The sequence below is a fragment of the Drosophila yakuba genome, chromosome X (genome assembly GCF_016746365.2).
Source record: "Drosophila yakuba strain Tai18E2 chromosome X, Prin_Dyak_Tai18E2_2.1, whole genome shotgun sequence".
In the NCBI taxonomy this organism is placed as follows: Eukaryota; Metazoa; Arthropoda; class Insecta; order Diptera; family Drosophilidae; genus Drosophila; species Drosophila yakuba.
Window position 1 is genome coordinate 12680803 of NC_052526.2, and position 24158 is coordinate 12704960.

General features: G+C 47.2%; 9 protein-coding genes across 13 annotated transcripts; 5 read left to right on the plus strand and 4 right to left on the minus strand.

Moving 5' to 3' along the window:
* Positions 1–332: 332 nt before the first annotated feature.
* Positions 333–5883, minus strand: LOC6525225 (E3 ubiquitin-protein ligase TRIM33). 2 transcript variants are annotated; one of them, XM_002101027.4, is made up of 7 exons: positions 5742–5883; positions 5158–5652; positions 2904–5002; positions 2198–2666; positions 1850–2013; positions 1546–1778; positions 333–1394 (listed from the first exon to the last, which is right to left on the minus strand). In XM_002101027.4, the coding sequence occupies exons 2-7, from the start codon at positions 5646–5648 to the stop codon at positions 1290–1292; spliced, it is 3561 nt and encodes a 1186-aa protein (XP_002101063.1). In that variant the 5' UTR covers positions 5649–5652; positions 5742–5883; the 3' UTR covers positions 333–1289. The 2 variants fall into 2 exon arrangements, with proteins under 2 accessions (XP_002101063.1, XP_015046159.1); XM_015190673.3 differs by having other exon boundaries at positions 2198–2717.
* LOC26535286 lies at positions 5747–10220 on the minus strand. Of its 2 annotated transcripts, XM_039371416.2 has the most exons (3): positions 10066–10220; positions 8911–9862; positions 5747–6517 (listed from the first exon to the last, which is right to left on the minus strand). In XM_039371416.2, the coding sequence occupies exon 2, from the start codon at positions 9838–9840 to the stop codon at positions 9310–9312; it is 531 nt and encodes a 176-aa protein (XP_039227350.1). In that variant the 5' UTR covers positions 9841–9862; positions 10066–10220; the 3' UTR covers positions 5747–6517; positions 8911–9309. The 2 variants fall into 2 exon arrangements, with proteins under 2 accessions (XP_039227350.1, XP_039227353.1); XM_039371419.1 differs by having other exon boundaries at positions 8911–10219.
* Positions 10221–10283: 63 nt separating this feature from the next.
* On the plus strand, positions 10284–12218 carry LOC6525226 (zinc finger protein ZPR1). The gene is made up of 2 exons (XM_002101028.4): positions 10284–11094; positions 11235–12218. Exons 1-2 carry the CDS (start codon positions 10413–10415, stop codon positions 11933–11935), a joined length of 1383 nt encoding a protein of 460 aa, XP_002101064.1. The 5' UTR covers positions 10284–10412; the 3' UTR covers positions 11936–12218.
* A 61-nt stretch (positions 12219–12279) lies between these two features.
* Positions 12280–12812, plus strand: LOC6525227. Its single transcript, XM_002101029.4, has 2 exons — positions 12280–12412; positions 12473–12812. The coding sequence occupies exon 2, from the start codon at positions 12482–12484 to the stop codon at positions 12713–12715; it is 234 nt and encodes a 77-aa protein (XP_002101065.1). The 5' UTR covers positions 12280–12412; positions 12473–12481; the 3' UTR covers positions 12716–12812.
* Positions 12813–13017: 205 nt separating this feature from the next.
* On the minus strand, positions 13018–13812 carry LOC6525228. 2 transcript variants are annotated; one of them, XM_002101030.4, is made up of 2 exons: positions 13275–13812; positions 13018–13215 (listed from the first exon to the last, which is right to left on the minus strand). In XM_002101030.4, the coding sequence occupies exons 1-2, from the start codon at positions 13690–13692 to the stop codon at positions 13079–13081; spliced, it is 555 nt and encodes a 184-aa protein (XP_002101066.1). In that variant the 5' UTR covers positions 13693–13812; the 3' UTR covers positions 13018–13078. The 2 variants fall into 2 exon arrangements, with proteins under 2 accessions (XP_002101066.1, XP_015046161.1); XM_015190675.3 differs by having other exon boundaries at positions 13018–13212; positions 13275–13809.
* A 52-nt stretch (positions 13813–13864) lies between these two features.
* On the plus strand, positions 13865–15457 carry LOC6525229 (dolichyl-diphosphooligosaccharide--protein glycosyltransferase 48 kDa subunit). Its single transcript, XM_002101031.4, has 2 exons — positions 13865–14081; positions 14164–15457. The coding sequence occupies exons 1-2, from the start codon at positions 13940–13942 to the stop codon at positions 15369–15371; spliced, it is 1350 nt and encodes a 449-aa protein (XP_002101067.1). The 5' UTR covers positions 13865–13939; the 3' UTR covers positions 15372–15457.
* A 207-nt stretch (positions 15458–15664) lies between these two features.
* LOC6525230 (histone H3.3A) lies at positions 15665–18565 on the plus strand. 2 transcript variants are annotated; one of them, XM_002101032.4, is made up of 3 exons: positions 15665–15808; positions 17705–18007; positions 18180–18565. In XM_002101032.4, the coding sequence occupies exons 2-3, from the start codon at positions 17726–17728 to the stop codon at positions 18306–18308; spliced, it is 411 nt and encodes a 136-aa protein (XP_002101068.1). In that variant the 5' UTR covers positions 15665–15808; positions 17705–17725; the 3' UTR covers positions 18309–18565. The 2 variants fall into 2 exon arrangements, with proteins under 2 accessions (XP_002101068.1, XP_039227360.1); XM_039371426.2 differs by lacking the exon at positions 15665–15808 and adding an exon at positions 17539–17562.
* LOC6525232 (formin-like protein 5) lies at positions 18454–23064 on the minus strand. Its single transcript, XM_002101034.4, has one exon. The coding sequence runs from the start codon at positions 22969–22971 to the stop codon at positions 20731–20733; it is 2241 nt and encodes a 746-aa protein (XP_002101070.1). The 5' UTR covers positions 22972–23064; the 3' UTR covers positions 18454–20730.
* Positions 23065–23318: 254 nt separating this feature from the next.
* On the plus strand, positions 23319–24063 carry LOC6525233 (frataxin homolog, mitochondrial). The gene is made up of 2 exons (XM_002101035.3): positions 23319–23693; positions 23759–24063. The coding sequence occupies exons 1-2, from the start codon at positions 23376–23378 to the stop codon at positions 24011–24013; spliced, it is 573 nt and encodes a 190-aa protein (XP_002101071.1). The 5' UTR covers positions 23319–23375; the 3' UTR covers positions 24014–24063.
* The last annotated feature ends 95 nt before the right edge of the window (positions 24064–24158 follow it).

Genomic DNA, 24158 nt, shown 5'->3' on the forward strand with positions numbered 1-24158 from the left:
CACAAAAGTTGCACATTTTGCTAGATATACATAGATGTTGTATACTAGGTGTAGATATATATATGCGTGTTTCGTTTTTTTTTTCTCGTTTTTGTTTTTTAGAAAAAGATTCTGGAAGGGTATGCACAAAAAAGCTAATCGGTCGATATAACAATATATATGTCTATATAGATAATAAGTAACATGTAAAGTAGTAGTGTTTGTGTCCGTGTGAGTGTGGCGTGTGTGTGTGTGGCGTGTGTAAGTGTGAGTTTGTTATGACAATTTTAACAAGAACATAAATTCAATAAAAAATGAGTACAATCGAAAACAATTTAAAAAGAGCTTTTAAAAACGTTTTGAAAATATCCCAAGTTTTAATGTCGATTCATTTTGTTTTTCCTCTTTTTTGTTGTTATTCGTTACGCTAAGTATTTTGTTTTGTTTTTCTTTGTTAAATTTGTTGATGTTTGTTTTTAGTAGTAGCGCTAATTGTTTTTAAATTAGAGATCAAAAATAGTATTTGTTGCATTTTGTTTATCATTTGTTATTGGTTTGTTTGTTTTTTATACGGTTGCTGCGGCAACGTTTCTTGTGTTTTGCATTAAATAAAATGTGTTTCAAGTCGAACGCATTGCATTTGCTTCAATTGCACTGCAAATAGTGAGTGTTCAGCCGTAGATTTGACCAGTTTTAAGAATTTGAACGCTGATAGAGACAGACTACAGATAAACTGAAAAGTAGGAGCTCGACATTTTCATGTGTTCGTCGTTCTTCATTCATATTTAGTCCATTAGCATTCCCCACTAATATAGATATATATATACATTTTTCTTTATACATATCCTAAACTACCCATTTGGATAGTTGCATCTGCTATCTGCGATCTGCTGTTGATAGTGTTAATGTTTCAGCTTGTTGTGCTCTTGTTGTTCTTGCTTATCGTTTTTATATTAGATGGCTGATGTTGTTGTAGTCGATGGCTGTTGATTGATGTTGTTGTTGCTGCCGATGAGGCAAATGTTGCTCATGCTGCTTATCCTGCTCATGTTGTTCAGTTGACTGTTGCTATTGCAGTGTAGGGCATGTTGACTCCTTGGCAAGAGGTTGAGGCTGAGGTTGCTATTGCTATTGCTGTTGCTGTTGCTGTTGCTGATGGTGTTGCATATGGTGTTGCCGTTGCTGTTGATGCTGGTGATGTTGGTTGATTGCTGCTGACGTCGACATCCGTATATCTTGCCCGACGAGTATTTGTAGTTATATTTGTTCATATCGACTGATGGACGATTGTTGCGCGCTTTGATTTGCAATCAGTGAACATAGAGGGTGTTCAGAACTAGAACATGATGATTGTTCTTTGCCAGTGTAACCACATAGCCCTCGGATGTGATTTTCAGTCCGCAGCAGCGGGAAACCTGCAAATGAATCATTGTTAGCTCATCACTCCGCACTTCGTTCTGTTCATAACCACTTAAAGACGGCTGTGAAATTCCAAATTAATTATGCAAAATTCAAAATGTCTGCAATGTACATTCAGGCTAACTACAATTGTAAGCAGCGACTCACCTTTACATGGGGACACTCGAACTCGGACTGAAGGGCGCCCTCACGGGAGTAGCAGGCGACGTGGAAGCGATTGCCGTGCGAGTCGCCGATGAGCACGTCCCCGGCATTCGATATATCAATGCCATTGGGGAAGCAGGTGACCTTCTCGTTGCCAATGCGATAGAGGAATGTGCCGTCGTCCTGGAAAACGGCCACGCAATGGCCTTTGAAGTCGCACACGTAAAAGTCGTTGTCTGATGGGCAGAAAACAAAACAGTGTTAAATTACTTTATAAATTCATCTCTGAGATGGAGTAGTTGCTTACCTCTTATGGCGATGTCGGAGGGTTCGCGCATGTAGTCGCTGCAGTCGAACCAGCGAACCAGTTCGCCCTCCTCGGAGATCACAAACACGGTGGGCGACACGCTATCCACGGCCACGATGTGGCCCTTAGCTGTGACGGCCAAACCCGCAACGATATCAATGTACCTGTGAATGAATGCAAATGTTTATTAATTTTTGTATTAATTACTAAGATATTTGCGTGCCTATTCTTAGACATGCCTTTCAACAACAATTTAAAATTCATCTATTAATAAACTTCCCTCAGATTTTAAAAGGTTAACAACTTCATTTAGTTTTTAGATGTACATGTCATGAAAATTATATTTACCTGATGGCGATCTTGCGCATAAAGTGTCCGCACTTGGAGAAGATTTGCATGCGAGAGCGCTCGTTTCCACGATCGCAGACCACGAATTTGCCATTGTTATGCATCACGGCCACCTTGCGAGGATACCAGAGCTGGCCCTCCTCCTTGCCGGCCACACCGAACTGGAACTTGAGGGCGCCCATCTTGTCGAAGACCTCGATGCGATGGTTGTTCGTGTCCGCCACGATGATCTCCTCGTCGACGCCCAGGCAAAATCCATGTGGTGAATTAAACTGGCCCTTGGCGGTGCCCAGTGAACCGAATTTGCAGCGGATCTGCATCGGAGTGGCCTTGTTCCGGCCGGTGACCACACTGGTGGTGCCCGGCGCAGCGACGGCATGGAAGTTATTGAGTCCCATGTCCTCTACGCCACCAACGATTGGATTGAGGGACTGCAGGCTGGGCGATGTGGCCGGTGGCATGCAGAAATCTGATAAATAATCAATGCCCGTTGAGGATCCGTTCAACAAAAGATCATCGTCTGTGTGTTGGTTGTGGGATTTCAGGTGTTGTAGGTGGTGTTTTGGTATAGGTTTTGGTGTTGTGGGTGTGGGTATGCATTTGGTGCAAGCAGCGAAAAAGAAAAAACAACTTAAAGGGGTAAGCGAACCGAAAATTGAAACAAAAAGAAAACAACGCCTGTACTATTGGCTTGCAAAGAACTCACCATTGTTGTTGAGTCCCAGCTTGGCCAGCGCCTGGAGATTGTTGAGCGCCCGCTGGTCGCCCGATAGGATGTCCGCCAGGGTAATTGGCTGCGTTGGTGTCACCGCCGATGCCGGCATTACGGCCTGCGATTGCTGCTGATGCGCATGCGGTGCTCCCACAACGGCTCCGCCGGTTACGGCCGAGCCACCAGGCACTTGGGCCCCAACATTCGGACCGGGTCCAGCTGCTCCTCCGCCAACGGCCAGCGCATCGTTGAGGGTGTCTGGCATTGGTTCCGTCAAGCTGGCCAGTCGTGAGATATTGTACTCCAACATGCTGAAACTGGGTGGCGGACCACCGGCCCCCAGGCCATTGATGGATATATTTGGGCCGGGGCCAGAGTTGAGATTGACATGTCCAGCCTGCTGGACAATTCCCTGCGGTGCAACGAGCTGGCCCATCTGCTGGGGCATGGACTGGGCCGATGGTGGCTGGTGCAGCACCTGTTGCTGCTGCTGCACCTGGTGTTGCTGGTGCTTTTGCTGCTGTTGCACCTGCTGCAGCACCGCCGCCTGTTGCTGCTGCTGTTGTTGCTGCTGCTGCTGCTGAGACTGCTGTTGCTGCTGAGCAGATGGCAATTGCTGCTGCGATGATGGCTGCGGCGGCGAGTCCATCATGGAGAAATTGGTCATCACCGAGTTGGTGTCGCCATCGAAGGAACTCTGCAGAGAGGAGGGCAGCGAGATGGGGCTGAATACAGCTGAGGTCAGGCGCCCTTGGACAGAGGAGCTGCCCCGATGGCCGACAATCAAATTGTTCGAGCTGTGCTGATGTTGCTGCTGCTGTTGCTGCAACTGCAACTTCTGCTGCTGCTGTTGGTGTTGCACTTGTTGCTGTTGCTGCTGCTGCTGCTGTTGCTGCTGTTGTTGTTGTTGCACTTGGTGCTGGTGCTGATGGTGCTGTTGCACCTGCTGCTGCTGCTGTTGCAGCTGTTGGGTCATCTCCTGCTTCTTGGGACTAGAGTCACTCTGATCCGTTTGGAATTTGCCAAACATCTCCCTGGCGAACTGCTCGAACATCTCTGGCTTCGAGTCAAACTGCAGCTGATAGTTGACATCGCACTTGGGCGTCTGCTCCATGAGATTCAAACACTGGGCACTGATGATGGGCTTCAGCAGCAGAAACTCTACGGCATTTGCCTTATCGATAGCCCGCTGACCGAATTGGGCAGCGTGCTGCAGCTTTCCCATTGTATTCTCCAGGCTCTGCATCAGATCCATGATCTTTAGCTCGCGATCCGAGTGCAGGCGTCCCAGCTCGTTTAGCATCTGCTCCTTGATTGATTCCAGCATACGCTTGTAGCTCTTATAGGCATCCTCGATTTGTTGGCGCACCGTATCGTGCTGTGACTGAAGTTCGGTGAGGGCACTGCCCAGATTGCTACCCGCATCGTTGCAATAGTCGGCCTTCTTGAGCGTGTCCCTTAGAGTGTCCTCGAGATCGGCTCGCACCGCCTGCTCCGCCACCGAGGCCGTCTCATAATGATGATCGCTGCCCTTGTGATCGCTCAGCAGGCAATCATTGCACGTGGGCACCTGGCAGGTGAAGCAGTAGTACTTGAGATTCTCGCTTACGTGCTGGCGGCAGCACACTGGCTTATGGATGATAAGCTTGTCGTGGACGTTCTTCGTCAGATCCTCGATGCGCACCACATGATGATTTTCAAAGCAACGCATATACTTATGGGCGTTATCGCAGCCATTGCATAGAAAGTTGGCGCAATCGTTGCAACGCGAAATGGCCTCCTCTTTGCTCTTACACGAAGTGCACACAATGTGCTCCGACTCCAAATTGGAGAGATCCAATATATTGGTCACGATATAGTCGCAGGGGAGTGCCTTGATCCCCTTGGGGCCCAGTGGTGTCTCCTGCTTGCACACGGGGCACTCGAGGAGCAGAGCGGGCAGACGGTGCTGGTGCTCGCTGCCGTCGAACGAAGACGAGGAGGAGCTGTTGGGCGAGCTGGCCGCCATCGTGTCCTTCGATACCACCGCCTGCAGGCAGTCCTCACAGAACACGTGAAGGCAAGACAAGATGCGTGGCATCACAAGGCGTAAGCTGTGGACAAATAACAACACCATTTGATCAGCTTAAAGATGCTATCACAAATTCATGGTTTATGTGAAAAAATCTTGAATTGGATTTTACTTATAAGATCTGTTTAGAATTTAACTGCTAAATGCATTGACCAATGCTTTAGATTGTCCTCTCACCTGCATAGCTTGCATAGCTTATCGCCATCCTTGATCATTAAGCCGCTGCACGAGTCCTCCAGCGAGTCCAGCTCGGTGACGCCGTGGCTGCTCAGCTCCTGGCTGCTCCCGGTACTGTCCACATCCACCACCAAGCCCAGTCCCGATGAGTTGGAATCGTCTAGCAAACCGGATGGTCCGGCGATGGCTGTGGAGCCCGTCGATGAGATGGAAGCCGCCGAACCGATGCTCGAAGAGCTGGTCACATCCAGACTGCCGACAGTGCTGCTGCCCTTGCCGGTGTCCGTATCGGTGGCCGATCCTGAGCAGGAACCGGAGCTGGAGCTAGAGCTGCTGGAACTGGAGCTGCTGCTCGTGTTGCTAACATCGATGTCCTCCAACAACGATGAGTTTGAGGCATCGTCACTGAGAACGGTTTTCAGATTGGGAATCCCCGGAGGACACGGATCCACCGTGTCCACCGCCTGGACAGGCTCCTCCAAAGTAGTCATAGTCCTAAGAATGGGATAACATTGATTAGAAAACCAGTACAGCGGGAAAAAATGGCAAATGCAGCTGTAAAAATCTTTCGTAAATAAACTTACCTTTCTTTTTGGCGCTTCTCTGATTTAACAAATACTTGTCTTTTGTCTATTCAATGGATTCCTTTGCTTTGTTGACTGGGCTGCTGCTGCTGCTGTTCCCGTTTCCTGTTTCCTATTTCCTGATTGCTATTCCGTATTCCCGTATTTCCTGTCTCCTGAATCCTGATCCCTTCTCCCTTTTCTAGTCCTTTGAGCTTATATACTGCTAATCCTGATCCTGATCCTGATCCTAATCCTGCTGCTGCTGCTCCCTAATGTCCTGCCGCTCTTCCAAGAGAGCCATTCCAATTGAGGTCCCTCTTCTTGCCAGAAAAAAGGCCAACAGCAGTTCGTTTCGCCGGGGCAAAAATGAGCGAAGGACCTTCAATCCACGCGCATACACACACAGACGCACAACAAACACCTATCCTTCTCTTCCGCTTACTTAAAATGTATTGCAAATTTGTAAAAAATTTTGCGAGCCTCCTTTGACTTTGGGTTTATCTTAGTTTTTTGGTTTTTTTTGGTGTTTTCGATTGTTGTTGCTGATTCGCTGCTTGTCTTATTTTTCTAGGTTTTTAGGTATTTAGATATTGCCGAATCGTTTTAAAGCATTTGGAAACTGCGTGTTGCGGTGATCCTCCTGGTTGATGTGGTTCTTCTTCTTCTTCTGCTGCTGCTGCTTCTTCTTGTTCTCCGTGTTGCACAAGGACGAAATAATATTAAGGACGAACGAGGCGACGACAACAAACACTGACGAAGAACACGGCGATGCAAATTGGACGACAGCGCCGCTCCTTTTGGTATTGCGAACAAAAGAACAAAAGAAACACGTTAATCGTTGGCTAAAAAATTACAAAACTGCAAAATAACTACAAAAACAAAGGTGAATAAAAAAATTTAACAAAAAACGAGAAATGAGCTAAAAATGTTGTCTGTAACGCAGAACAAAACTAAACAAGATAAACCCAACTGACAAATGGGGAAAAGGGAGCTGCCATTAAATCAAAAGAAGCATTGCTTTTTCACCCAATGTATACCCTTCTTATAAGCAGTTCAACCCCCTTTGACAACGCCTCTGGCTTATGCAACAGCACACACACTCAAACGCACACTCGCACACTCTGCTGCATACTTTCCGGATGGTGGCATGAAATTTTGGCCATTTTTCTGATAAATCCTTCCATTAATGAAAATAACTATTGCTTATTTCCGATTTCTAGGAAAACCATATATGTACAACTTAGGTTTCGAAATCAAAGCAACTCAGCAAGCATTGTAAATCAGATTCTGACAAATATAAACAACAAAATTAATAATACTTTTGTTAATCAATCTAAAGTCCCTAATAAAAATAATTGCTTTAATTTGTTTTTGTTTGAATATGTTTCAAAATGTTTTGAAAACTAGTTATTCGCTTCCAAAATAACATTATTAAGTGAAATATCTGCTTTGTTATTTCATCATCTTGCAATAAGAATTGTTGCTTGCTTCCAATTCGACTGCGGCGGGACCTTTGGCGTAGTCCAATTCAGAACGCTTCCCATTTGTATAACGCTTTCCAATGAAGTCCAATCTGATTTAATATAGCCGGCAAGGGCTTCCAGGCAAAACCAATGGAATAGTTTTGTTTTGTGAGTACAATGGAAAAAAAATCGGAGAACTACCAACTTCAGTTTCGTGCATTGTATTTGTTTATCGCCCGTTATCCAATTAATATTTATGTTAAGCCATTCATGGAAAGAGTGTGGGAGGGGGTGGGGCTATCGGTTCCGTTTTGCGTTAAGTTTACGTTACGTTTTTCGCCGTTATGTGTAGCTATGCGCCACACACACATTAAGCTCTTCTTTGCTCCTTCTTCTTCCTGTTCTTGCTACCCATTCACGCAGGCGCGTTCATAGTGCTGACCTTTCTAGCCATTTACCCGCTAGTTGCGCAAAAAAAAAAAAGCTGCCCTAACAAGGACAAGCTGGGGCACAAAGTCCTTGAACAACTAATTCAATTGGGGCACGGAAATTGCTTAAATAAATACGTTTATATCAGCGGAAGTGTGCGGTAGTTTAAAATCTAGTTTAGATTTGTGCCCCCACCAACACGAAACACTCGCACACACACACATGAAGACGCTCACGCGTGCAGACGCACACCCACATGGCGAATCAGCTGCATACACACAGACACAAGCGCGTACAAGCGAACACACGTGGTAAACGGAATTTAGTACCGCTTTGCCCCTATTTTCAATGCTCTGCTTTATTTTGCTCCGCTTTATTGGACCTGGATGATTTTGTTTTTCCCCCTATCGACTTTGTCAATTCTGCGCCGCAGCTGATATCTTCCTGTCCATTTTCACGTACTTTTTGATTTATTCACTTTCAAATGTGTGCCGCTCTCACTCGCTGCTCACAAACGGTTATTTTCGAGTGCAGCGCTGGCTGGGCTGCGAGGCACATAGAAGAGGAGCGATAGCGAGAGAGGGAGAGCGAAAAAGCGGTTATGCGAAGAAAAGTTCTCAATCGCGTTTGTATTGGTGTGCGCAAGCTCACTCAACGCGGCAAAAAAAAGAAATACGAATACGAAAACGGCACCCACACATACAGAATACAAAAAAAAAACATATACATGTGAAATTAAAACTGAATTCCCTTTTTTCGATTTGGGAATAAACACTATTCTCGACTGACCAGACAACTTGTCGCTTTGAAAGTTTTTGGTTGGAGGGCGGAGGGGGTCAAGAGAACACTCGATGTGGTTGGGGGCAATAGAAACGGGGGCGGCCGCCACTGCCGTTGTCCTTGAACGCAAAATTTCCACTTGACTACCGCCCAGGTGGTCGTGGTCAAAAGGCAAGCACTCACGCACGCTCACACATGCATACACACACACACCGAACAGCAGACAGGAGGCGAAAAAGGTCCTTGAAATGCCTGAACACTTCACTGTCTGTCCGGCGTTGTCAGCCCTTAGTGTCCAATTCAATGCGCTAACTGCCATTTCCCAACTGTCACCACTTTATATTTCAATGTAGTTTTCATTTTCACACGTTTTTTTTGATCTTTTTGTTTTTTGCTGCTCTCTTTTGCTTGTTACGTTACGATTTTATATTTGCCCGACACACACACACTCACATAACGCAGGAACACACGAGAACACTATACAGACACCCACACGCTGTTATAGCTACAGTTACCGTTATTCACTGATTTAGCGAATTTAGCACGTTCTGGGGCACAAAAAACAACCAGAAGACCGCCAATTCGATTGGAGTCGATAATTATTGGATTAAACTAATAATTACTTTACTGCTCCCGTCGAACTTTTGTATGCAGTGCAGTTAGGGATGCTAGATATATTTTAGCAGTCAAATATCGATTGTTTTTTAAAAGTGGCCGAGCGGTGTCTTGATATCGATAGTTTTATTGAATACATTATCACTCTACGTTTCCTTAATATTTCTTTTAATTTATGATTTTGCATTTCTGCTTACATCATTTATAACTAAATAACACATGATACGCTTAAATTTTCAATTTATTTAAAATACATGTAAGTAAATTTTATGTTTTATTTTTAGAAAATAATCTTAAAGTTACTTGGGATCCTTGTAGTTTTGGTAGATCTGCGCTTGCATGTTTTGTATATCAGTAAAATGGGGTAAAATGATCGGGTTAAGTCCTTTCTTTGTTGCGACATCTAACTTGTTCATAATATTATCTAATCTTTCCATCAATATTCTCTGTTCTCTAAACATAGATTTAAATTTAACTTCGTCATTCGTCGGCGATGCGGATACGTTTTCAGTATTATTTTCCAATTGGGACAGATTCTGATTGAATTCTGCTGTATATTTAACGACCATAGTTTTTATTTTGGCAAAGAAGTTGCTTTTAAAATATGTATGTTCCATTTTCGATTTGTCATCGACAGTTTTAATAGTATTTTCTCCTTCGGAAAAGGCATCCCACAAAAGTTTCAATTTGGATAGTCGCCCTTCAATATATCCAGCTTTGCTTTTTCGTTTAGCCGAATCCTTTTTATAATTCCGGATGGTGCTCTGTATTTGCTCCCCCAACTTCATTTGCTCGGCCAACAGGATTTTAATGCTCGGCGATTGGGCCATCTTTATTGAAATTCTCTATAAACTGGAATGGCAATAGGAATATCAATAATTAAATGATACTCTATGTAAGGGTATATTTCTACTGAATTGAACGGTCGGTATGCCGAATGGTTTATATACGCCAGTTCTTCTGAAAAGGTAATTTCAGGGAGAACGTGGGTCAGGTAGGTGCTATTCCCGGATTAATATGCAGATGTTCAATCAGCTTTTGTTTTATGACCTTACCAGGTGGTGGAAAAAACGCTACAGGTAAGCTATTTAACTTTGTAAATAAAAAAAATACACTTGTATATGAATATAGTTGTCTGCGTATTAATTACGGGGAATTTTCTATCGAACTCTAGAAAATTCGCGATTGTTTTGGATAAACGCGCCAAGCACACTTTTGGATATTTAAGGAGCTTTCATCATATGCAAGACGGTCACACGACGACTTTTATCGGTGCACGATAGGTTTATGCACACTTATCGCCTCCTTCTATCGATTACCCTTGCACGTTTCGTCAAACATTACATTTAATTTAAAAAAGCTCACTTAAAGCAGCATATTTCTCGTGGATAGCCATCAAATCATGTCCACCGTGAGTGCCGCCAGCGGCAGCAATGCCACCAGTCCGCCGGAGAATGCTGAGAACGTCCGGCCGGAGCCAATCTTCCGGGAGATCAACGCAGAGCAGACCGACGAAGTGGTGGAGATCGAGTCCGCCTGCATGAACTGCTTTGAAACGGGAGTCACTCGGCTGCTGCCCACCAAGATACCCTTCTTCCGCGAGGTGGTCCTCATGTCCTTTAAGTGTGATCACTGCGGCCACATCAACAACGAGATGCAGTCGGCATCGGAGATTCAAAAGTCTGGCATTCGAATTGAACTGCAGGTGCGATCCGTGGCCGATCTCAATCGTCGCGTAGTGCGCTCGGATAACTCCAGTATCAGCATACCAGAGGTGGAGCTGGAGATACCAGTGCAGTCGCAGAAGGGCGAGGTGACCACCGTCGAAGGCATCATCGAGCGGACGATAGCCGGCTTGTCGCAGGATCAGGATAAGCGGCGCATCGATCATCCGGAGGCAGCTGCTTCCATTGACAAGTACATCGAGCGATTGCACAGCTTGAAGGAGGTGACAACGCCCTTTCGCCTGCTCCTCGAGGACATATCCGGCAATAGCTTCGTCGAGAATCCGCTGGCACCTGCCGCCGATACGCAGCTAAAGACTTCGTACTTCACACGCAGCCAGCTTCAGAACGAGCAGTTGGGTGAGTAGCTTTAACCGCATTATAACTTTACAAACTTGATTAATATTGAGGTGGGGTAGCTGAAAGAACCATGGAGGCACTTAATTCGTATTATTCCCCATATAAGCATGAACATAACACAAACTTTTATTTCTTCACAGGCCTGTACGAACAGAATCACGAGGAGCAGCACCTACTGAAGCCCATTGCGGAGGACGCGTGGCCCATTGAGAATCTGCACGGCGAGGTGCTCCAGTTCCCCACCAATTGTCCAAGCTGCCAGGCGCCGTGCGAGACAAACATGAAGTTGACAAACATCCCGCACTTCAAGGAGGTGGTGATCATGGCCACCGTCTGCGGTGCCTGTGGCCACAAGACGAACGAAGTAAAGTCCGGCGGCGGAGTGGAGGCACAGGGCGTCCGCTTTCGCGTGCAGATTGTCAGCCGGGAGGATTTGACGCGCGATGTTCTCAAGTCGGAGACGTGCAGCTTGTCCATACCAGAGCTGGACCTCGAGGTGGGTCCGCATGCCCTGTGTGGAAGATTCACCACGGTGGAGGGTCTACTGGTGGCCATGCGGGATCAGTTGGACGGAACGCTCTTCCACGACTCGGCTGACGAGACGACTAAACAGCAGATGCAGCGATTCCTCGACACCTTCGAGGACGTCATGAATCTGAAGCGAGTTATTACACTGGTGCTGGAGGATCCGGCCGGCAATACGTACGTGCAATCGCTGAGCGATGACGATAAGGAACCGGATGACAAGCTGACTGTGGAGCGATACGATCGCTCCTTTGAGGACAACGAGGATCTGGGCCTGAATGACATGAAGACCGAGGGCTACGAGCAGGAGGCGTGATGAACTCTGCAATCGCCATCAGTGCAAGTCACTTGAAAGTTACGGCTAGGCAGCATAGCAATTAATTCCAAATCAAATCAGTTTTTCTAATTAAAAGGATGCTACTCATTTCTATTAGAGAAATTCAATGGCGAGCAATTGTATTTATCAGAATCATTTGTTTTACAGTAGTCGTGATGAATATAAGTTTTTTACAGATTTTTTTTAAAGAATCCTAAGTAGCCATAATAAAAATAAAATAAACAAAATTAGAATAAATGTTCACAAAGCATTACAAATATTACATCTAGTTGGAGTTCTAGAATAAATCATTTTTAAAGCAGACAATTCAAAAAGCTTTTTTTCAATATTCAGTCTATCGAAATTTCGTCACCTGCAGCTGTGCGGCGATAGCAATAATCGATAGCCCACAGGCCATCTCTAATCAGCTGTTTGGTTTGTTCGTTGTGTAACTTAACTAAACGCGTTGAATTTTTGGTAAATATGCTATAATGGTTTATGTGCTACTGCCAGTAAACTAACACCTCCATTCCGTAGAGCACCAAGATGTCCGCATCCGCTGCCCGAGGCTCCACATCGCTGCTGAAGCGCGCCTGGAACGAGATTCCGGACATCGTCGGCGGATCCGCCTTGGCCATCGCCGGAATCGTTATGGCCACCATCGGAGTGGCCAACTACTATGCCAACGACGGCGACAACCGTCGCTACAAGCTTGGCTACGTTGTGTACCGCCACGATGATCCGCGTGCCCAGAAAGTTCGCAACGACGAGGATGACTAGAGGATTTCGACCCTTCGGAAAATCCTGTCGGCTCTCATCTTTGATTTTTTTTTGTTTACTCTAAAGCTAAGTAAAACAAACATCTAAATGTACAGAAGCCAGTGCTCAGTGGTTCACCTTTGGCTGGGTATACTTTTCTAGGATTTATGTTGCTTCTTATGTATCACACATACATCATTTGCAACGTTTTTGTTTTGGAAGACCAGAAGAATTATCTTGCTGTACAAAGAGAAGTAGTAGTTAAGCTACTATATTTTCTTAATTTAAACCAAAATATTTTACAAGTTAAAAGGAACAAAACATCGGCGAGTTGTGTAGTTAATGACATGGACAGTTTAAAAGATGTTTAAATACCACAGATCTCTAAAGATCCTTGTGCGCAAACTTAAAGTGAAATTTGCAGGCCTTCTCCGTAAAAAAGCATTTGTTGCAGATGCCGCACTTGAAGCCCGGTCTGGACTCGCTGCTGGACTTGGCCTCGTCGGTGGCAGGAGCAGCTGCTGGGGAAGATTAGAGTTGGTTTTTATCTACTAAGGTGGCAAGAAAAATATGTACTCACCCCTTTCCGATGGGATTTTAGGGGTCACTTCATCCGCCGGCTCCGTGGGCAGTTGCTCATTCTTGGGCTCCGCCGGGTGGGCTTGGGTTTGGCTCTGGGTCTGGGTCTGGGACTTGCTGGCCTGGCTGCGCCTTCTGCGCTGCTCGAACTTCAGCGCCACGTTGAACTCGCTGTGGGCGCCTAGCCACTGGTGGCTGAACTCGAAGGCCATGGACAGCTTCTTCACGCAGATGCGGCATATCTGCTTGGGATAGTCGTCTTCTGGATCCAGTGGCGGCATGGAGGCGGGCAGACAGGCCGCCAGCATATCGGATATGGGCACCATCTTGTCCAGCGCTTGGGCACTTTCCTTGTAGATGGACAGCGATTCCAGGCACTCGTTCCCGCACGTTCGGCAGAAGCTCTCGAAGATGTCCATAGTGGTTGTTGATTACAGCAACCAAAGTAATTTACAATTTAAAAATTTGAATTTAAATGTTTTGTTTATACATTTGCTTAAACATGTAATCGATTAACAATCATATAATCGATGTTTTTTATATTTTCTTTGAATACGTTTGGTATTTTTGTAGACTTTGGCACACCCTGCAAATATTCGGTCACACTGCCAGTCAGTCATTTTTTTCAAGAAAAGCCGGAGAGAATTTGTGATTTAATTGAATAAAATGATGTGGAAGGCTCTACTGCTCGCCGTTTTGGCGATTGGCCACTGCCAAGCGGTGCTGGAAACGGACGCCAACACCTTAGTTCTTCTGGACAACCTGGCCATCCGCGAGACGCACTCGATCTTCTTCAAATCGCTACAGGGTGAGTTCAAATGCCGGCTAACCTATGACGTGGACAATGAAATAGTGAACTATGTTGATAATGGCTTAACTTTGGGCTACAGATCGCGGATTCAAGCTCACCTACAAACTGGCGGATGACTCCAGCCTGCTGCTGTCCAAATACGGCGAGTATCTGTACAAGAACGTCATCATTTTCGCACCAAGTGTCGAGGAATTCGGCGGCGATGTGAGCGTGGAACGTTTGGCCCAATTCGTCGATGATGGCGGCAATGTTCTGGTGGCGGGCAGCGAGAAATCCGGTGACGCTCTGAGGGAATTCGCCTCCGAGTGCGGCTTCGAGCTTGATGAGGAGAATGCGGCGGTCATTGATCATCTGCACTACGATGTCAGCGATGCCGGCGAGCACACAACCATCCTGACCTCCGCCAAGAATCTTATCCAGGCCGACACCATTGTGGGCAAGGCTAACAGGCAGGCAGATGCTGCTCCTCTGCTTTATCGCGGCACTGGACTGATTGCCGACAAGGAGAACCCACTGGTACTCAAACTGCTGACCGCCGAGAGCACCGCCTACAGCTACAATCCCGAGGCCAGTGTCTCCGACTATCCGCATGCCGTTGGCCGTGGCACCCTACTCATCGCCGCCCTGCAGGCGAGGAACAATGCCCGCGTGGTCTTCTCCGGCTCGCTGCTCTTCTTCTCCGACGAGAGCTTCACCACGGCCGTGCAGTACGCCCAGAGCGGTGTGTTCCACAAGCTGGCCGGCAACCGCGACGTGGCCGACTCCATTAGCAAGTGGGTATTTGGGGAGACTGGCCGCCTGCGCGTGGCTTCCGTGCAGCATCACAAGGAGGGCGAGCTGCTGCCACCGGATCAGGCGTACACCATCACCGAACCCGTTGTCTACACCATCGGCATCGAGGAGCTGGTGCAGGGCGAGTGGCGCGCCTTTAAGGCCAGCGACATCCAGCTGGAGTTCGTCCGCATCGATCCCTTCGTGCGCACCTATCTGAAGCAAACGAACTCGGGCGCCTACCAGGCCAAATTCAAGATACCCGACGTCTACGGCGTGTACCAGTTCAAGGTGGACTACGATCGCGTTGGTTACACCCACCTGTACAGCACCACCCAGGTGTCGGTGCGCCCGCTGGAGCACACGCAGTACGAGCGTTTCATCCCAAGCGCCTTCCCCTACTACACCAGCGCCTTCTCCATGATGATCGGCGTGTTCGTCTTCTCGTTCGTGTTCCTTCACTTCAAGGATGAGCCCGTGGGCAGGGCCGCCAAGGAAGACAAGAAGTCGCAGTAGTCTGAACGAGCAGACTTCCACTTAAATTTAACACACAATGCACTAAAATAAAGTTCTCCGAAGTGAGAAACCCACAATCCATCAAAGAATTTGGTTTTTTTAATATTGGAAATATGAACTTTAAGGTCACCATAAAGAAGCTTCGTTTCTCTTAAAATTTGCAGTGTCCAATCTGATCGAAAAATAAGTTATATACGTATTTTTAAATTAAAAATTAAATTATTAAAGTTCAATTAGCAAAGAACAGACCCAACCGTTTCGTCGCGCATGGATTTATCAATCATACAATCGAATGTAATCGAGTGCAATCGAAAATCCAGACCACCCCTAGCTCTCAACGAACCGATATCATTGTGAAAATTTCTCTCGCCTGAATTTGTTCGTTCTCGTGTTAAAAGTGACATTTTGTGAATAATATTTGTAATTTGTGTTAAACGGTGAGTTTTTTTTTTTTATTATGAATAGTTCTAAGCGTGGATCATGCAACACCTGTGCTTGTGGACGCTAAATGTGTGTGTGGGTGTGTGCTGCTTTTCTATTTTTTTTCCTTGTGTATCGCCAGAGTTAATGTTTTGCCGTTTTTGGGGCTCCGCCGGCCGTCCAGCGGAGCCCTATTTTTCACCGCACACACACAGGCGCAAATTGGCTGGTGGATACATACACAAATGCACGAAGATGTGAGAGGTCTCGTATTCGAATGACTGTTTGTTGCATTGTTGTTGCTGTAGTTGTAGTTGTAATGGTGAGGTGCGCTGTTTTTTCCAAAATGGCTGCCAACCAGGAGAATAGCAACAAATAAAAAGAGTTACAGTCGTTGATGAAATTGGCAAAACAAAAACGAAAAAACAAAACGTTTGCCAATGTGTGAAAAGTGGCGCCAAAAATTATGAGTAATCGTATATATGCTGGATGGCATAAACAGATAAAGTAATTTATTTATTTATTTCTTAAGTGACACTCGTGCGGATGTGTGTGTATACTAAACACGCACACTAGTTAACTAATGCAAATGTGCATGTCTGCGCTTGTCATGCGCAGCTTATGTCCTATCTCTTTCCCTCCACCAGCTTTTCCCGCATGTTATTGCATAATTGTTTTTTATTTTCCTTTTCCTTCGGCATTCTCTTTTGTGAGGATGTGCAGCTGTCACATCTACACACGCACACACACACATGGTTGACTAGCGGAGAAACGACGCAATTAACTGCTCGCACACATCTCCTCTCATTCTAACGCGAACGTGCCCCTATATGCATCTCCCTCCAACTTGCCGCCTTTTAATGCGCGCCAAGTTTTTACCGCTTGATTTTCCTTCTTTTTGTTTATGTTTACTCTTTTGGCGCTTCCATTCCCAGCTTTTTTTTCCCCCTATCCTCGAATTCCTTTTATTTCACATTTTCCTCTTGCCTGCACAATAAGTAATTATAAATTGGAAACTACAACTCATTACTTCAACGTGATTGATTCCGCATAAAGCGCAAAAAATCTCAAGAGGTTGTACACAAAAAGAAGGGGAACACAAAAACTAGCGACTCACGATGTTTGCCCGCGAAGAAAAGAAATGAGATTTTCAAGTGGTCCTCCATCGTGGAACATTTACACAGCGAGAAAACCAGATAAAATTACAAACTAGATGTGTATTCTTACTGCTATTTAGAACGGATACATTGGGTCTTTCACATACACCTGTATACACCTTAATGTATTATCATAGATGATCCAAAAGTTTTAAATGATAGGTAACTGTGTGTGAATAACATAGAGATCGTCTTAGCCAAGAATATGATTTACACCTTTATTTTGCTGTGTGTATGCTGCCGAGACACGATTTTTTTCTTTGCCACTCAAGTGGAAGTTTCTCGAGTGCTGCCTTCCCAGAAGATGGGAAAATATTTCAAATGGGGGGCATGGAGGAAAAGCAGGCAGCTGTCGCGACGAAATTTCACGTTCAACCCTTGTTATCGTTGTAACCACGAACCAAAGTTCCTTGTCAGTTGGCCGCCAGCGCTTCGGCGCTGTGCATCGGTCCTAACTTTGGCTCCCCGCCACAACCACCCGTGTATATCCTCCAGAGTCCACACACAACATATCCTGGCCAATTGCAACGGGCACTGCGCGTGTGCTGGTCGAAAAGTTCGGAGTTTGTGCCAAGTTCCTGACACTCGAGTTGTCTATCTCCTGGAGAAGATCGGTGTGTTTATTTTGGATAACATCCACACAGCATATTCACTAAATTGAGTGATTGGCGCTTTGGGATTAACTACACGTTGATTTAACTATTGTGCACCTGAAACCCACATACTCTAACTATTTCGCCATTCTTTCCATTGCAGTCTAAACAAACCTAAGTAAATATGGCCCGTACTAAGCAGACCGCCCGTAAGTCGACCGGAGGAAAGGCTCCTCGTAAGCAGCTGGCCACCAAGGCAGCCCGTAAATCGGCGCCATCCACCGGCGGAGTGAAGAAGCCCCATCGTTATCGTCCCGGAACCGTGGCTCTTCGTGAGATCCGTCGTTACCAGAAGTCGACCGAGTTGCTCATCCGCAAGCTGCCCTTCCAGCGGCTGGTTCGTGAAATCGCCCAGGATTTCAAGACCGATTTGCGTTTCCAGTCAGCGGCCATCGGTGCCCTGCAGGTGAGAGTTAGTCTTTAAAACATGGTGGAATCGTGGTGATTAACCTTAATTAGGAATGCTAGATATTAAGTTCATGGGATCATGGCCAGTTTAAAGGGATGCCATTTATTTGATTTCTATGTTCCCATGTATATATCCACTAAAACTCGTATCTAATTCTCTTGACTTGCAGGAAGCATCTGAGGCGTACCTTGTGGGTCTCTTCGAAGACACCAACTTGTGCGCTATCCACGCCAAGCGCGTGACCATTATGCCCAAGGACATCCAGTTGGCGCGCCGCATCCGAGGCGAGCGTGCTTAAGCTGGATCACCTGCGCCGGATTCAATCACTGTCGTCCATCCCCGAGCAGCAAACGGTTTTCATTCACCTTTTGTTGTGGGAGAGGTGCCCGTCAAAAAGCTTCACCAGCGACACATTGATCCAATCTATCATTCATATTTATATGTATACATTTATCATCCTTTTGTTGTTCAATCGGATCGTCCGAGTGGCGATGTCGATGCGAGAAATACCACACACAAAACAACACACAACATTACTGTAATGCTTAAACAATATTTGTAACTCTTATTATTACTATTATATATTAGTTATTAAGTTTTTTTTCTCGCCTGCGTGTCGACGGTTGGATCGTGTACGCTGCGCCATGGATCTTGCCCTCCAAATCCGGGTCCACCTCTTCGATTTGGAAGGGAATTCCCCCGGGCAGCTGTCGTCGTCTGTCCGTCTGCAACATCCGCCACCAACCACTCCAACAATTGTCCAGCTGGCGGGCTTCGATTTCCAGGTAATCCGTGATCTTTAAGGCGCCTGTCTCGCCTTCTTTCATTCAATCAAGGAGAGGCTCACCAACTGGCGGCCGGGATGAGCGGAGCCTGGAGGTCGGGGCCAACCAAACGCCAGCTGGACGTGGCAAGGCGGACTGCCTGGCGGGGATTCCCGGATCTCTGGATGGGCGGCGAGGGCATGGCCATCTGGCGATGCAACCGGAGGCACGCGGCTTTTATGAAGATGATATCCATATATAACACCGAAAACCGAATCGAGTACACTTAACTTTACACTTACGTATATGCTTATATATACATAAATACATACATATATATATATATATATATAAATACATATATATATAAATCTTTATGGAAGCAAAAGCACTAGACATTAATACTCTTTCTTTTGTTCACCTTTCGTTACTGCAAATCATATACAGAGCATTATATATATAGAAGTTATATATATATATAACGAAGGGATGGGCGTGACAGAAATAGTTGATTAAATAAGATTTTAGATTTACATGCATTTTATACGTTTAGGCGGACGATGTCGAAGAAGATGAAGAAGAAGAATCGGGAGATGAGAAAAGATATAAAGATGATTCAGCAATCAAATTAAAGTACGCATCTATAGATTTGGAAGAGCATCGAATAAAAATAACCAAGACAAAATCACAACAATACACAGTAAAAGCCGAGCAGAGCATTGAATATTTCCCAATATTTACATATTTGTAGTTTGAAACACGTGCAAAATAATCAATTGTAAACGCCCTTAAACATGCATATATATATACATATTCTTGTAAATTGGTGTCGATAACTAGTTTCACATTGAACATTTAAACAAATCGGACTTAATATGTGTCTATATCGTATCGTCGTAGCTTACAAGAACCAATATAAAAACAAACACCACGAACATACAAAAACAAAAAATCAGTGACAGCAACAGCAAAAATAACTGGAAACATCAGCAAAAAAAAAAAAAGAAAATAAAAAATAAACGGTTTTTTCTATAGAAGAAACCAAAAAAACCCAACACCAACAAATTGTTTTATTTTCTGCGAAAACGGAATGGAAGTAGTGGGTGCGAAAGGGAGGTGGATAGGTGGCGATGGTACAGTTGACTCCAAAAATCGAAACCAAACGTCATTCGCTTTGTTTACGTGTGTTAATCTCGCTGCGTGCGTGCGTGTGTGTGTGTGTCTGTTAACCGCTCGTCTCTGTGTGTGCAAGTTTGGCTGGCTGCATCTGTGTGTGTGTGGGTGGCTTTGGCTCTGCCCCCTTTTTTGATTGTCTTTGATTTGGGGTTTCAAGGCTGCCATTAAGTGGCGCCATCTAGCGGCGGTTCTGTGGCTCGGGCACCCAATAAGGGTTAATAAGCCGATTTGTTCGTAAGCTAAGGCACCCACGTAGGGTTAAGGGTTTGTTTTTATATTTACTTGATTATATTTATACAGCGCATATAAGATACATACGTTAAAAAGTAAGCAAATATTTATTAAAATTTAATTTAGCGATGTTTACCTTCTTTTTGGCAGTGTATGTAACTACTCAATTAGTACCAAGCAAAATACCCATATAAATTGCAAAATGAGTACGGAACATTTAAAAATTTGTTCATTTACATATAAACGTACATTTATTTTATTTGTATATTTAGCATACAGTCCAGAATGCGACGCACACTCAATTGTTAAAATATTAAAATTAGGCTTCGCGAAAAAAAAGTGAGTTAAACTTAATTGAGAATGGGATTGATGTGGAGTTTTGGGCGCCTAAGAGGGGTTTCAAGTTTAGAGCATTCCGCTTGTTTTTCTTCCGGTGTACAGCGAACAGGGGCGGAGTTTCAAGAGGGGACAGCTATGTTACAACACAGGGATCGATGCATGTATAAGTTAGGGACTACAACTAGGATCTGGGTGGCGGGGTTCCTTGTCTTAGTCCGCCTCGTGTTTCTCCGCCTCTGGATGCTTGCCAGGTGCCGTTGCCGGGGGCGGAGCTCCCCCAGCTACTGCTGCCTCGCCCAGCGGTGCTCCTCCAGCTGCCGGAGGTGCTCCTGGTCCCGCTCCTGCCCCGGCAGTGGGATACACTCCGCCTCCAGGCGCCGCCGCTGTTGCCGCGCCAGCTCCACCGCCTGGGGCACCTGGTCCTCCACCACTCGGCTCGTGCAGGTGACCTGGTGGCGGTTGTTGTTGCTGCTGCTGCTGTGGTGGCGGTGGATTGCTTCCATGCTCCGGCGCATATGGATGCCCGGGGTTGCCATTGTGCTGCGGTGGCGGCGGACGCGGTGACATGTAGTGTGAGCCTGGTGGCGGGCCATAGGATTGCTGATACGGCGAGAACGGTGCGTAGTAGGGCTGTGGCGTGGGATGTCCTCCGTACTGGGGCTGGTAATACGGTCTTGCTGGTCCTCCGGGTGGTCCAGGCGGTGGCCCATGTGGTGGTCCGCCGTAGTTGGCATAACCCGTGTGCGGAGGTGGCGGCGGCAGACCGGGCATTCCCGGCGGCGGCTGATGCGGCCCCATGTGCGGCGGCATCAAGGAATGTCCGGGTGGCGGATGGCCGGGATGTGGATGCATCTGCGGCATGCCGGGCGGAGGAGCTGGACCGCCCTGTTGCTGTGGCAGTGGCACCTGTTGTTGCACCGGCGGTGGCGTTGGTGTCGTCGTCGTTGTGGGCACTGCAGTAGCTGCTCCGGCCGCTGGAGCTACCTCAGGTGGCGGTGTGGGTGTCGGAACTGGAGTGGGCACCTTGCCGGGCTGGGCCACCACTTTGGGGGGTTCCGTTTTAGGTGGCTCGACTAGCGTTGACTGCGGCGGCAGGGCAGCGGCCATTTCCAGCTTCTCTGGCTTGATGGGTGGCGGCGGCACCGATGGCTTCGGTGGTGGCTCAATGTCCATGGGCTCGGGATCCGTTTTGCTGGCAGTTTCGTGCACATGCACCGCCGGTGCAGGTGTGGGCGTCGAACTCGGCGTGGGATTGGGTGTGGTTGGCTTCACAGCCGGCGGAGTCTCCTTGGCCGGAGCTGCTGGAGCCGCTGCCGTCGCCTCTTGAGCAGCGGGTGTGGCACCTGGCTGACCCGGCTGCGTTGGCGGCTTGGTTGTCTCCTCGCTCCTTGTCACGGGCGCGGCAGCGGGAGCGGCAGCTGCAGCAGGATTCGTCGTGTTATTCGCATTGGGCTCATCCAATCGCTGGCGATCGCGCTTAATATCCTCGTACATGCGATGCACCATCTTCTGGAACGTGTCCTCGTCCACAGCCGGCTTGCAGTGGCGCTTCAGCTCCTCCTGGAAAGCCTCGCTGGACTCCACCATGCGCTGCTTCTTGGCCTCGAACTTCTCCTCCATCTGCTGCAGTTCCGCCTCCAGTTTGGTTTGGTGCATCGTCAGCGAGCTGACCTGCCGCTTGAGCACCTGCATCCGCGTGGTGGTCACCACTGAGCGCACATCTGGCACTACGGCCTCCGAGAAGATTTCGTTGATCAGGCGATGATTGCGCAGGTAGCGAGCGTAGGCCATGTGCTTGGCCGTATAGCCTTCGTCCTGGTCATCCTCGTCCTCCGCCGGCTGGATGTCGATGCGTCGCTCGTGCTGCGACTTACTGCCGCCACCGCGTGACGGCGTCTCGTGCATGTCCACGTCGGTCTTCACCTTGCTCTTGGCCGACATGTAAGCCTGATAGGCGGGCGTCTGGTGATAGGCCTTCAGCGATTTCTCGTACTCCAGCTTCTCCGCCTCGTACTCGTCGATGAACTCCGTCTTCTCATCCTCGGGCAGCAGCTTCCACATGGCGCCGATCTTCTTGCCCAGCTCCCAGAGCTTCAGCTCGGGATGTTGCGCCTTGACGCTGTCCCAAACCCGTTTCGAGTACCGCATGTATGGCAGAATGGGCTTCTCCGGCGGCTTTGGTGGCTTGGGTAGCCGTGATTCGTTCTGGTTCTTGCTGCTCGACGACTTGGTCACCTTCTGTGGCGTGAATGCCGGATTCCCATAGTTGCTGTGCGTGAAGATGGGCGTCTGATCCTTGTTCCGATCGCCACCTCCTCCGCCGCCGGATGAACGCGACCGGCTGCCGCCACCGGAGCCTCCGCCACCGCCCACGACGCCCTGGAGTGGTGTGGCTGGACCCGGTCCCTGGCCGCCAACGGCTATCTGCTTGTAGTTGCTGGGCAGGGCCATCTTTTCGCAATTCGCTGGTCAAATGAGCGTGGATTTTCCAATCGAAACAACAATTTTCAGGCGGACGCCATTTTCTGTCGGCGTTGTTGGAGGTATGACCGTATCTGATTCGAAGAAAAATCATATGATCCGGGAATTTGCAAATATACCGTCTGTAATCAAGAGAGAGTTACTTTTGGACAATATATAACATTTTAGTTACCTTGAACTAGCAAAAAGAAATAGCTAAATTGCTACTATATACAGAACCGCTTTCTAGTTTGACACTTTAATTCAGTTTTATGAAATAAAAGAAAATACCACACTAGCATAACAAAAAAAATACCAACGGCATCTAATTTTCCACCAAGTTGGCAGTCCTGCGACTGGTATCATAAAGTATAAACAAATCGTCAACTTCTACAATGTTTGCCGGTCGCTTACTCGTCCGTTTGAGCCGAAGTCGGGCATGCTTGGCCACCATCGGAAGCTGGTCAAAGCCCCAAGCTCTCGCCAACCAAATGATCCTGCCCAGGACACCACCGACATCCACAAATGCAATTCAATGCAAAGGATCCAATGCCAATCGCCGGTTCTTCAGCAGCGAAATTGAGACGGAATCCACGTTGGACGGTGCCACCTACGAGCGAGTGTGCTCCGACACCCTGGACGCACTGAGCGACTACTTCGAGGAGCTGACGGAGAACGCCGCGGAGCTGCAGGGCACGGATGTGGCGTACAGCGTAGGTGACATCGCCTATTACATCATTCAATTGATCTAATCATTGCGGCGTTTCCTCATCCGCAGGATGGCGTGCTCACCGTGAATCTGGGACGCCAGCACGGCACCTATGTGATCAACCGGCAGACGCCCAACAAACAGATCTGGCTCAGTTCGCCCACCAGCGGTCCCAAGCGATACGATTTCGTCGGCACCGTGGCGGCGGGCAGATGGGTCTACAAGCACAGTGGTCAGTCGCTGCACGAACTGCTGCAGCAGGAAATACCCGGCATTCTGAAGTCAGAGTCCGTGGACTTCCTCCACCTGCCCTATTGTAGTTAATTCCGTGATTAGCCTAATAACTCCTCCATAAAAAAGTCTGTTAAAACGTTCGATTTCATGTATTTATTGTGAATTCTGGACGTTCTTGATGTTCTTCATCTGAAGGCACAGTGGTCACTCGATGTGTTAACTACCGCAGATGCAG